This window comes from Phascolarctos cinereus, unplaced genomic scaffold (assembly GCF_003287225.1).
Source record: "Phascolarctos cinereus isolate Bilbo 61053 unplaced genomic scaffold, phaCin_HiC Scaffold_9;HRSCAF=440, whole genome shotgun sequence".
Taxonomy (NCBI): domain Eukaryota; kingdom Metazoa; phylum Chordata; class Mammalia; order Diprotodontia; family Phascolarctidae; genus Phascolarctos; species Phascolarctos cinereus.
The window spans coordinates 16827952-16841244 of NW_027556402.1; the positions used below are offsets into that span (position 1 = coordinate 16827952).

At 39.4% G+C, this 13293-nt stretch overlaps 1 protein-coding gene across 1 annotated transcript in view; it reads right to left on the reverse strand.

Moving 5' to 3' along the window:
- Window positions 1-1247: 1247 nt before the first annotated feature.
- The window catches only part of ADAMTS3 (ADAM metallopeptidase with thrombospondin type 1 motif 3), a 298704-nt gene continuing 286658 nt past the window's right edge, over window positions 1248-13293 (reverse strand). Inside the window, exon 22 of the mRNA XM_020988493.2 lies at window positions 1248-4083. Coding sequence (XP_020844152.1) covers window positions 3527-4083 — 557 coding nt within the window. The 3' untranslated portion in view covers window positions 1248-3526. The remainder of the gene's footprint in view (window positions 4084-13293) is intronic.

Below are 13293 nucleotides of genomic sequence, written 5' to 3' on the forward strand. Positions count from 1 at the left end.
ATATCGAGGAGTGGAGGACAAGGAAGGAGGTTTTGGCTTGGGAAGAGCCAAGTCAGAGGGGAGTTGAAACCACTCACTTTTTCAGAAGCAACAGCAGGATTGATTTGATTACAATTTCTAGAGGAAAGGGTATAAAGTGAGAAAAAGGAAAGATGGCATATAGCAGATAGGTGATATAATAGAGTTCTGGACCTACAGTCAGAAAGACCTGATTTCAAATCTGACTTCAATCACTAACTAGCTATGACCTTGGGCAAGTCACAACCTCTGACTGCCTCAGTTTCCTCATCTGTAAAATAGAGATGATAATATTAGCACCAACCACCCATGGTTGTTGCAAGGGTAAAATGACATATTTATAAAGTATTTTACAAAGCTTAAAGTACTATGTGCTAGCCATTGTTATTAGGTAAACAATGGAGTGGGTGGCAATATGGTAGAATAAATGGCTGGGTGGGACAGGAGGCATGGTATAGGACTAGCTAAGTACAGCAGGATATGGGAATCTGGGCTCACTTACTGGGCCACAGCATATGGTAAGCTGGTTTGTGAAGCAAATATAGAGAGATAATCTAACTTCAAGTAAGATGTGGGAGGATGTGGAGTGAAGAGTCCTAAATTCTAGTTTAACTGCCATTTGCTCGTCTGGGTAAGTCATTTAACCTATCAATTTCCTCATCTGTAAAAAAATATTAACATATCTGAAAGCACAAAGTCCTTATAAGAGCAATTATAATCTTGTTTATTTCAATCTCTTTTAAAAAGGTGTGAGTAGGTGGTTACTTGGTAGCCTTTTTGCAGGAAGAAAAGTTAAATTGCTATGAATTCACTTGTGGAATACGAAGACTGAAATCTAATTAGATATATAATGCTTGTAAATTTGTTACAAGAGACTCATTTTGTGTTTCCCTTTATCAATCGGAGGGAGGGAAAGAAAATAAATTCTTGGCATATTGTATAGAGCATTGGGGTAGGAATCAGGAAGACTCATCATTGTGAGTTGAAATCCAGCTTCAGACACTTCCTAGTTGTATGATCCTGGACAAGTCACTTAATTCTATTTGCCTCAGTTTCCTCATCTGTCAAGTGAACTAGAGAAGAAAGGTAAACCATTCCAGTATCTTTGCCAAGAAACTCCAAATAGGGTCCCAAAGAGCAGGAGATGACTGAAAAACTAACCATGCATTTTAAAAAATACTAATTTAGAAAATTAAAGTAAAAAAAATCTAAGTCAATCCAGAAAGAAATGGATTTTGTTACCATCTTTATTGCTACGTGCTCCCCAATACAACCAACAGCATCAGTAGTGTACACTCTATGAACAAGGAATTGAGCTCGGTACAAAAGAAAGTCTAAAGATCTGGAATGGAAATAATATGTACATCTTCATTGGAGGGGCATGTATGCCCACATAGACCTGCATATGCCCCTGTGTATATAGATAAATGCTGACACCTCAGCATCATAGAGAGAGTTGTGTTTCTGGACCAGCATGAGGAAAAAATAAACATCTTATTGGTCTGTTTGAGGCTCAGGGACGATCTTTAAAAAACAAAATCTACAGCTCAATAATTACTTTGACCTTCCGATGGCTTGCATAAAGCAGCAGCAGTTTGTGAGAGGTACTGAGTTAACGCTGAGTGGGCTAGCTTACAAAGTCCATGTGAGAAAGAGCACCATGAGCCACGTTTCACATCCTGGTCTTTCTGGTATTAACCAAGCTACATTCGAGTTTACATTAGGTATGCCCGCACTGATAGATGGGGGATGGATCTCTGCTCAACCAGCTGATCTGGAAAATCAAAATTCTTAAACTTTCCATTCTCTCTTTTACTTTCCAAAATGCAACTCATTCAACCGTAATCTAGGTCATAGCCCCATTTTATGCTATGTTTGTTGAACTGTATTTTCGTCTTAGGTTGTCACAGGATGAAGCACTTTTTGGTTGATGGGTTTTTTTTATTTTATTTTTTGAAGGTGAGTCTCATCAAAATTTGATTAACTAACTTTAAAAATGTAGGATGTTTGTCATCACCATAAGATTTTTTTTTCTCAAATTAAGTTCAAGGACTCAACTACAGTAGTTTAGTTAGCTTAAATTTCTGTTCTAGGTATACAGTATAACATATGTCTCTAATTAGATCTCTCTATTTTTTACCACAATGTCATTGCTATTAGTGTAAATATTTATTACATAAAAATACTATCAAGAAAACATCAACTTTTAATAAATATCTTCAGTTCTGAATTCTATATACATGTACTTTACATTTGCTTGCTAGTGTGGTTGACTTTCTGGTAGGAAAGGTGATGATGGACACAAATTATTCATATGTTATTGGATTTGCACTTAGACGAATGGTGGTGGGTGCCATCACAAACTGTTCTGAATCCATATCTCCATTTCATCTTTTAACTGAAGTTTTCTCAAATGTCCTCTCTCTCCCAAGCCTTGCTTTTGCCACGTACTCTTGGCAACGTACATGAATGCCTCTTTTGGACTAGTGATGCTTTTCTCGACTTGCGGGGGTCAGACAAGTGCCTCTTCCCATTGTGAATGTCACAGTTTATCAAGGACCCAGATGGCTACTCTCCAGACCTCAGAACATATGCTGTTTAGATTTCCTGGGAAAAGCATGAAAAATGGGAAGACACATGGCTACCCAAACTCACACAGTGCTTGGTGAGACCGAGATGGTCAAGCTCTGCTTGGCTTACACACAGGAACATCCGCTTTTAGAGCTTTCTCTATTGCCTGTGACTGTCCATGGACTTTCAATGCTATTTCGGACTGGAATTTCTATATCTCATGTTTAATTTTTTTTAAAGCATCACATTGTTGACCCAACCAAACCCGTTGCATTTCCAGTTCTCTCCAATTCGTATCAAACTGGAGGTCCCCTATATCACGGGCTGTTCTAAAAATCAATTCATGGAACGTCAATAAGGCTGTCAGTACGCAATGGCTGGCACCTTGAATATTTAGAAATGTAATAGAGTAAACAATTGTTTGAGAACATATCTCTTAAAATAATACTGATTTTGCAATATACAGTATTTACATAACAGCTGCAAATTTGCTCATATAATATCTGTTATATAGATAAATAGGAATACAAGTCTTATGGATTCTCTTGTTCCATTTCCAAAATATTTTGTGGACATGTAAACATTTCATACCTCTGGTTTATTTTTTTACAAGTGATTTTTTAAAGAATAAAAAATCAGCTGACGTGCAAAATTGGTTGCAGCCACCCTTTTCTGGGAAAGGGAAAGGCCGATACACTCAGCAACTCACTTTCACTTCTGCTAAAAATCTTTGGTGCTTTCTTCCAACGAATTCAAGCTAATCAGACAATGGATAATGAAAGCAGTTAGAAAGTGAACCAGCACTTTTTGCTCTTCCATTTACATGTAAAATGAATGAGTTGATGACCTGTGGAGAGTTCTGCTTTCAACAAAAGCAATATGCACCATGGGGTGTCCAGAATTTCCTATGGTTTCTACCCTTTCCAAATGAGGTTTCTCATCTTTCCACTGTGGATGGTCTTAAAGGATGTCTCTTGTCAGCTGACTTCTCATTCTTCCTTGAGGTTCTCACTGGAGATAAAGCACCTGAGGACGCATTTATTGCCACGGGAGGAGATGCCACCTGAGAAGAGGAATCGAAACTGTGACCTTTGGTAGAAGGTGAGGATAGTCCTTGGTCAGATCTCAAGGTCTTGCCCTCCGGTTGGTGAGCTCTTCTCTGGGGTATGTTAGCACCATTAGGTTTACTGTCTATATATACACGTGAGTTCTCTTCAGTGGAAGGCATCCTGCTCGGAGATTTCTTCTTGGCTGTTGGCCCCACCCGATAAGGTGTCAGAGGTGTTGGCATTACTAAGGATCTAGGGAAGTCACTGGGGTGATAAATTGCACCATCACTAGTTTCAGCAGCATCTGTAAGGTATGGTGGGGGAAGCGTACTGCCGCGCTTGCCGCAAGACTCACAGCAGAGTTTGTTATAACCCGGAATAGAACAATACCGTGCCAGCACCTCCATTTGACAAAAGATTGACTTGTCTCCCATGCATGGCTCATCTGTACACAAAACAGAAAAGGACAGAGAGTTTGAGTAAACATTAGAAAAGATTTAAGTGAGTCTAGCAATGCTAAGAACTAACCAAATGGGATTTTCATCGTGATACATAAGAATTTATGAACCAATTCACAAGGATGGGTATTTTTATATGCTTAACAGCCTACGATAAACACAGTTCAGGTTGGTGTTTAATAAGCGCCAGGGCTAAGCTCTATTTTGACTCCCTCAGCTTTCTACTCAGCCCCTGGAGGCCCTTCTCAATAGCAATATATGACTCATTGTCTAATAGAAATTTTGGGAAAAACAGGATCCATTTGACAGCCAACTTGGCAAGAATGCATGTAATCTATACGAAGGTATAGTCAAAGGATAGGCATAAATGTATTTCTAGTAGCTTGGTTTGTAAAAAGAACCATAAATGACACAAATAAAATAAAATAGATAAGGAAATATACTTAAGAAGCAACTGAAAGTTATTCAAAACATCATCCTGATTAAAAGATCTTTCTTAATTAAAAGTTCAATTCAATTCAATTCAATGAACATTTGTTAGGTGTTTACTCTGAGATGGATATATTAATGCTCTCAAGTTGTATGCTGTTATCCAGTCAATTTCAGTCATGTCTGACTCTTCTTGACCACATTGGGGGTTTTCTTGGCAAAGATACTGGCGTGGTTTGCCAGTTCCTTCTCTGGCTCATTTCAAAGATGAGGCAACTGAGGCAAACAGGGTTAAAGTGGCTTTCCTAGGGTCTAGTAAGTATCTAAAGTCGAATTTGAACTCAGGCATCTTCCTGACTCTAGGCCCTAGGCTCTGTCCGCTGGGCCACCTAGCTGCCCCATTGAGTTTTATAAAAGCACCTACTCGGGAAAATGAACCAACTATGTCTGGAAAGAAATTTTCTCTTAAAAACAAATGAATTCAATTTGGTCTTAGTGTGATTGATGTCACCTCTATTTTCAAATAGACTAGTGACTAATCCAGCAATGAGCTAAGGAGGTTTTGTAAGCCTTTTAAAACAATAGCCACAAAATTCTTGCATTTATTCTTTTTTCTTTCCAATTTTAAGGATATACAAGGAAGACTATGTATGTCAGGGTGTCATGATCCTTCATCTCAGACCCCCTCTTCCACTGTACAGCATAGTAAAGATTTAATTTCAATGTATTTTTGATGGTTCTATCATGTAGTAATTTTAATTTGGGTTAATTTTGAATAACCGTCCTCTCCCCACATGTTGAGGGCCGATCTTAAGAGTCTGATAAGGGTTTAAGATCCAAGGCAGAGTTTGACCTCTGCTCAGGCTTTCACCCCAAAGGGCTCAGGGATTAAGTGGTACAGCTCCCCAATTCCTTCCTGATAAAGAGGTCTCTGAGACATCCCTTCTCTCTCTTTGAACCTTAGGTTTACATATTTACTGCTCTATGCAGGTGGCGCCTAGGCGCCTGGGAAAACCTTGGAATCTACAGCCCAATCTAGGAACCCTGATAAGGAGGAAATTCATGATTGTTACATCCTCAGCAGATGTTCTGGGGAGTATCTCATGGGGAGGACTCTTTGAAGTTAGGCTAGATCTTCCCTATATATTCTGTGCCCTCAGATGAATAAACTGAGTCAGTAATTCTACTCCGCCTGGCCCATGTCATAAGTTGTTTCACGCCTCTCCGTTTGGTGTACAATCTGGTTGCAGGCGACACCTTGGCATGTCGAACAGTGACTAAAAGTCAGAGGGAGGTCTGTTCCTTGAACACGCTCTGGAGGAAAAAAGAAATCCTTGCTGGTCACTACACCAGGAAACAAGGTCCTGAAGTGGCTCAACGCCGCGGTACTAAGGTAAAAAGGAACGAGGGTCATTACAGGTTTCCCCATAGAAATAATAGGATTAAGAGGGGGAAAAATCACCAGGCTTACGTGGGAGATTATAAAATTAAAAAAAAAAAATTGATTAGAAAAAAGTTTAGAAACAGGCTTGGTATTTAGAGCATAAGATAGTGTCGCTTTGGAAAGGCCCACATATATACTTTCGATCTTAAGAGGCGCCCTTAAGATCAAAAGTATGGGTCAAGTACAAAGTGGAAAAAGAGATAGAGAGTATTATCTAAGATTACTAAAGAAAATAGTGAAAGAAAAAGGTTTAGTTATTCCAAACAGTCAGTTACAGGAATTTTTAGAAGTTATAGAAAAATGCTGCCCATGGTTTCCACCAGAAGGGACAATTGATTTAGAGAAATGGGAGATTGTAGGAAAGCAACTAAGAGAATATTACAGAGAAGAGGGCCCTGGTGCATTCTCGATTGCTACCTTTTTAATGTGGAATGTGCTAAAAATATGTCTTAGCCCCGGATAAAGTACTAGTGGCTGAGAAAGTGATACGGGCAGATAAGGGGGTAGGAACAGATGAGGAAGAAGAAATGCATAAAGCCTTTGAGGAACAATTGAGCATAGTTGAAAGGAGAGGGAAGATGTATTCTGTTATACAACAGAGAAATGTGCATTCCCCTAAGCAACAGAAAGATGTGTATTTACCTTCAGTTAAACAACAGCCTGGGAGAAAGTTAATATGTAAGGGCTTGTTAGAAGAGACAATACAAAGGGCAGAAAGCAGAGGGGAAGAAGTGCCTATGGACTTAAAATTAGCTATCCCAAAAAGCATGATGTTTCCACTATATGAAGAAGAGAATCCAGATAATCCTGGACAGATGATTAGGGAACATAGGAATTTTGAATTCAAAGTTTTAAGAGAATTAAAACAAGCCTCAGTACAATATGGGCCAAACAGTCCCTATGTACAAACTTTATTAGATTCAATAGCTAATACAGCCATGGCCCCATATGATTGGTATTCATTAGCAAAAACATGTTTGGAGCCAGGAGATTATCTAATATGGAAATCAGAATTTATTGAGCAATGCCAAGAGCAGGCAGGATACAATACAAGAACATTGATTCCTGTTTCTTTGGAGCAGCTCACAGGGACAGGAATGTTTACTGCACTGCAGCAACAGCTAGATTATCCACTTGTAGCATATGAACAAATTACGAAAGCTGCACGGGCAGCATGGTTAAAGGTTCCTGGGAAACAAGATAGGGGAGCCTCGTATACTCAGATAAAGCAAGGCCCCCAAGAAACTTTCCCAGATTTTGTAGCCCGACTTACGCAAGCCATACAAAGGAGCATTTCTGATTCAAAAGCAGCTGAAATACTCCTTCAAAAATTGGCCAGTGAAAATGCTAATGCTGATTGTAAAAAAGCCTTACAAGGCGGCAAGTCCAATATGGATATTACAGAAATGATTCAGCGGTGTGAGAGTGTAGGGACCACGCAATTTCAGGTACAGGCTATGGCAGCAGCCCAAGCAGAAATGCTAGCAGCTGCCTTTCCTAACAATCAGAGGGACCTGAGAAGGTTAAAATGTTTTAATTGTGGAAGGCCTGGCCATATAAAAAAGGATTGTAGGGATCTTAGGAAGACACCGTCTCAGCCCCCTACTACTCCTTGTCCTAGGTGTCAAAGAGGAAATCATTGGGCTTCATTATGTAGATCTACTTCAGATGTTAATGGACAGCCTTTAAACCCCCGGAGGGGCCCGCTCCGCCCGCCAAACAATAGGAGCAGCGCTGTCATTGATTCAACCAGTCCCTGCTCCCCGCCCACAAGACTCACAATATTAGACCTTATTCATGCCACCCCAGGTAGTGCCGGATTAGATTTAAGTTCCACTCTTGATAAAAACATTGGAGATGAAGTTGTACGTATTCCCACTGGAGTACATGGTCCATTACCCCCAGGGATGGTGGGTTTAATCTTAGGCCGTAGTTCCCAGACACTTAGGGGACTCATGGTCATTCCTGGAGTGGTGGACTCTGATTACACTGGAGAAATTGAGGTTATGGTTTATGCTTTTCCTCGTTGTCGTTTTGTCATTCAAAAAGGGGAAAGAATAGCACAAATGATTGTAATGGATTATAAAAAACTGGGGAATATGACAAAAAAGGTAAGGGGGACAGAAGGATTTGGTAGCACAGGACTGTTTTGGCATAGAACTATCACAGATGCCAGACCAACTCTAAAAATAGAGATACAAGGAAAAGAATTTGAAGGGTTAATAGACACTGGAGCTGATAAGTCAGTTGTCACCTTACGGGCTTGGCCTAGAACTGGCCACTAGATCAAGGAAATGTGATGTTACAGGGAATAGGAGAAATAGCCGCTCCTGCACAAAGCAGCATGGCTTACTTGGAGAGTGGAGGGGCAGCAAGGGAGATTTAGACCATATGTATTGCCACACCTTCCATACTGCCTCTGGGGAAGAGATTTATTGAAACATATGAATGTTACTGTAAGTAGCAAAAATTTTTAGTAGGGGTCACGGTCGAAAAGAAAAGAACAGTACAGGTTCCTAAGATAACATGGAAAGAAGGGCCCCCATATGGGTGGACCAGTGGCCCCTTAGTCTAGAAAAAATTAAGGCTCTTCGAGATATTATAACCAGACAATTGGCAGCAGGTCATATAGAATTTTCCACTAGTCCATGGAATTCTCCTATATTTGCTATTAAGAAAAAATCAGGCAAATGGAGAATGTTAACAGATCTCAGACAAGTTAATGCTCGTATGATAACTATGGGAACCTTACAGCCAGGGCTGCCTTCTCCGATTGCAATCCCGGCAGACTGGCCTTTGTGGGTAATTGATTTAAAAGATTGTTTTTATACTATACCTCTTAGAGCAGAAGATTGTAAATACTTTGCATTCTCATTACCATCAGAAAATTTGAAACAACCTTACCAAAGATATCAGTGGAAGGTGCTTCCTCAAGGGATGAAGAATAGCCCCACCATGTGTCAGCAATACGTAGCAGATGCTATAGATCCCATCAGGAAAAAATACCCCCAAGCATACATAATTCATTATATGGATGACATCCTTTGTGCTCATCCACAAAAAGAGCAATTAGCTAGTATTATGGGGGACATGTTTACCGCTCTTAGAGATCATGGGTTAGAGATTGCACCTGAAAAGATTCAAAAGGCACCTCCTTACTCTACTTAGGACAATTAGTAGGGATGAAAGAAATTCAGCCTCAAAAGATATGTATTAGACAAGATAAACTAAAAACATTAAATGATTTTCAGAAACTCCTAGGAGACATTAATTGGATCAGATCTTATTTAAAAATAGGGACTCATGAATTAAAGGATCTATATGATATTCTTAGAGACCCTGATCCTACATCTCCTAGAACACTTACTACAAAAGCAAAACAGCAATTAGAAAAAATACAAGAATCAATTGAAACTGCAATGGCTCATCGCATAGAATCTGGTGTGCCTTTAGAAGTTACAATATTAGATACCCCAGATATACCTTTTGGATGTATACATCAGAAAGACAAGTTACTGGAGTGGGTTTTTCGGCCTTCACAGCCAAAATATACCCTTCAAACATATCCTTCTATGGTAGCAGACTTGGCTAAGAAAGCCTGCAAAAGAATATTACAATTAGTTGGAAATGCCCCTAGTATTATACATCAACCTTATGATAAAAAACAAATAGAGGAATTGCTCAGTCAAGACCATTCTTGGCAGGTGCTTCTTACTATTTTTCAAGGGGAAATAGATAATACATACCAATACCCAATTTTATAATTTGCCAGGAAACATCAGTGGATTATTAACACGATAGTGCAAAAGGATCCCATAGTGGGAGCACTCTGTGCCTTTACTGATGCTTCCTCTCATCACATTTCAACATATTTTATTCCCCCTGATGAGAGATATGCAGCACATACACCATTTGATTCTACACAACAAAATGAAATTTATGCTATAATATTAGTACTACAAAGATATTCTGGTCCTCTTAATATATTTTCAGACAGTAAATATGCAGTAGGAATGGTTAATAACATAGAAACTGCTCAAATTAAAGTGTCATCTAATTATAATATATTGCAACTTTTTATGATGTTACAAAAAACTATTCGGGAACGAACTTCCCCAGTATATTGTACACATGTTCCTTCACATACGGAGCTTCCAGGACCTATTACACATGGGAATCAGATAGCTGATGACCTCACTAGACCAACCCTGTTAATGTTGTCTGTTGAGGAAGCTAAGGAATCACATGACAAATTTCATCAGTCTGCCTCTATGTTAAGGAAACAATTTGGGATTACTAGAGAACAGGCTCGACAGATAGTAAAATCCTGCTGTAAATGTCTTCCTTATATACCCACACCATATAAAATGGCTGTTAATCCACGCGGATTATATTCAGGAGAAATTTGGCAAATGGATGTTACTCATTACAGCAGTTTTGCAAAGTTACAATTTATTCATGTAACAGTGATACTTATTCTTCCTTCACTATGGCTACTGCACAAGCAGGGGAAGCAGTACAAAATGTCATAGATCATATGCTTCATTGCTTTTCTATTTCTGGTGTGCCCTCAGTTTTAAAAACTGATAATGGCCCTGCTTATGTTTCTCATGCATTTCGTATGTTCTGTCTTACGTTTCATATTCACCACATTACCGGAATTCCTCATAATCCTACCGGTCAAGCAATTGTGGAAAGGAAAAATAGATCTCTTAAAACATTTCTTCAAAAGCAAAAGGGGGGAGAAGCCAGGGGTAGGCCACGAAGACAATTGGCTCAAGCAGTATATGCTTTAAATTTTCTTACTCCTGATAGAGAAGGCTGTACCCCAGCTGAAAAACACTTTAGATTACATAAGGGGAGTAATTATGAGGAACAAAAGACTCAAAAAAGAGTCATGTGGAAGGACCCAAAAACCAATCATTGGTTTGGACCAGATAGATTATTGACCTGGGGACGAGGGTATGCTTCTGTCTTTCCAGATGGTGCAGAAGGACCAATATGGATCCCTGAACGTAACATCAGAATCTGTCTCAGAGATGACCCGGAGGTTTCAGAAACTTCAAATACCAAAGAGGAAAAAGGACATAAGAAAACAGAAGCAGCGCCGGAGGCGACGGCGAGGAGCAAGCTCGGCAGGATGGCTGCTGCAACTGATGATGCTGTTACAAACAATGACTATTGAAGCAAAGACTTTACAGCTTTGGTCATACATTAACAACCCCCCGTGGCCGAGACTACTCACTGGGATGATCCAGTTATTGACATTATACCTGCAGGACAAGCAGCAGAAATTTTTGGACAAAGGGATTGGAGAATTAAAGACTTAGAGATGAAGGATGTTTTAGGATACAATTTTAAAGGCAAAACTGGCACACCCCCAATATGTTTTGGAATTAATGTAGACTTTATAGATTATTGTGTTAAGTTAGAAAATATCACTCACTGCTCAATTTGTTCCTAGGGGAATAGTTTGGAATATATCTATGTTTGGTATGGAAACTACTAGATCTGTGAAAGGGCCAGCTCATCTTTCTCCCTGGCCAGATTGTTCCAATATCTCTGTATCGTCAGCATGGCATAAAATTCCACCTTGGGTAAAATGTCATACTCAGTATAGGGGTGTAGCTAATTACAAGTGGGAAAAATTTGAAATATGGAATAAATTAGATCATGATATTGAGGGTGCAAGACAGGGGTGGATTATGCCAGGAATTATCAATAAGAATGGTGTACATCAGGAAAAACTTTGGTTAGCAATGGCAGCATTTGATCCTATATACTTACATTCTGCCACTCCCTTTAAACCTGATATTGTTCTTTTTTATAATAGAACAAAGCTAGTTGCCTGTTTACCCAGGCATCAAGCATTTCTTTTGGGAAGACCCAACATCACACTGACACCTGATGGGTATTATAAAATTGTATACAAAAATTGTGTAGTAAATAGATGCTTATATTATGCACATGGAACTTGGGAATTTGTAGCTATGATATTAGAAAGACCTAAATATTCTATATTTCCTACTCAAGTACAGGAGGGATGGTTTTTAGCTCCTGCTGATCAAACATTGTACTATCTTAATCGAGAGATTTCTGTTAGAAAAAAGAGATGTGTCCAATGTGTCGTTTGGGGAGTTGTGTCCCTGGTATCACTTATCTCATCCCTTGTTGCATCTGCAGTAACATTTCATACATTTACACAGCAAGTGCATGATGCACAATACACTGAAGCATTGGCTAGGAATGTGTCATTGGCACTTCACACACAAAAGGAAATTGATTTAGATTTTGAGAGAAAATTGGATGCATTAAAAGATGCTGTGGAATTTATTGGGGATGAAGTTGCAGAAATAGAATTTAGAGCTACTTTAAAATGTGATTATCGCTTTACTATGGTATGTGTTACTCCTTTTCCATATAATTCTAGCATTGTAAATTGGAACATGGTTAAGAATCATTTAGAAGGTGTTTGGCATAATAGTAACCTTTCTGCTGATTTGTCTTTTCTTGCTAATATCACCCAGGTGATTGTAGATAGTCACTCCCCGGGGATTAACCCAAAAAATCTGGCTGTAGAGATCCTGAAAAAATTAAGTGAGACCAATATATTTAACAATTTACCTGCCTTGTTACTTCATGCATTGTCTTGGGCAATATTATTCATCATATTATGTTTTATTGTCCCCTGCATTGTTACCTTAATTAAATCAAGGATCACAGTGTTGGGAACGGATGTTCATCACCTCAAGCTCCTTGCTAATTCGAGAAGGGAGGAAGTTGTTGAGGGCTGATCTTAAGAGTCTGATAAGGGTTTAAGATCCAAGGCAGAGTTTGACCTCTGCTCAGGCTTTACCCCAAAGGGCTCAGGGATTAAGTGGTACGGCTCCCCAATTCCTTCCTGATAAAGAGGTCTCTGAGACATCCCTTCTCTCTCTTTGAACCTTAGGTTTACATATTTACTGCTCTATGCAGGTGGCGCCTAGGCGCCTGGGAAAACCTTGGAATCTACAGCCCAATCTAGGAACCCTGATAAGGAGGAAATTCATGATTGTTACATCCTCAGCAGATGTTCTGGGGAGTATCTCACGGGGAGGACTCTTTGAAGTTAGGCTAGATCTTCCCTATATATTCTGTGCCCTCAGATGAATAAACTGAGTCAGTAATTCTACTCCGCCTGGCCCATGTCATAAGTTATTTCATGCCTCTCCGTTCGGTGTACAATCTGGTTGTGGGTGACACCCACACCCTTAAGAAAAACCTATTATATATAAATAAATCCATACTATTGTGGAAGTAGTGAAATACATGGTGATCGAGTCAG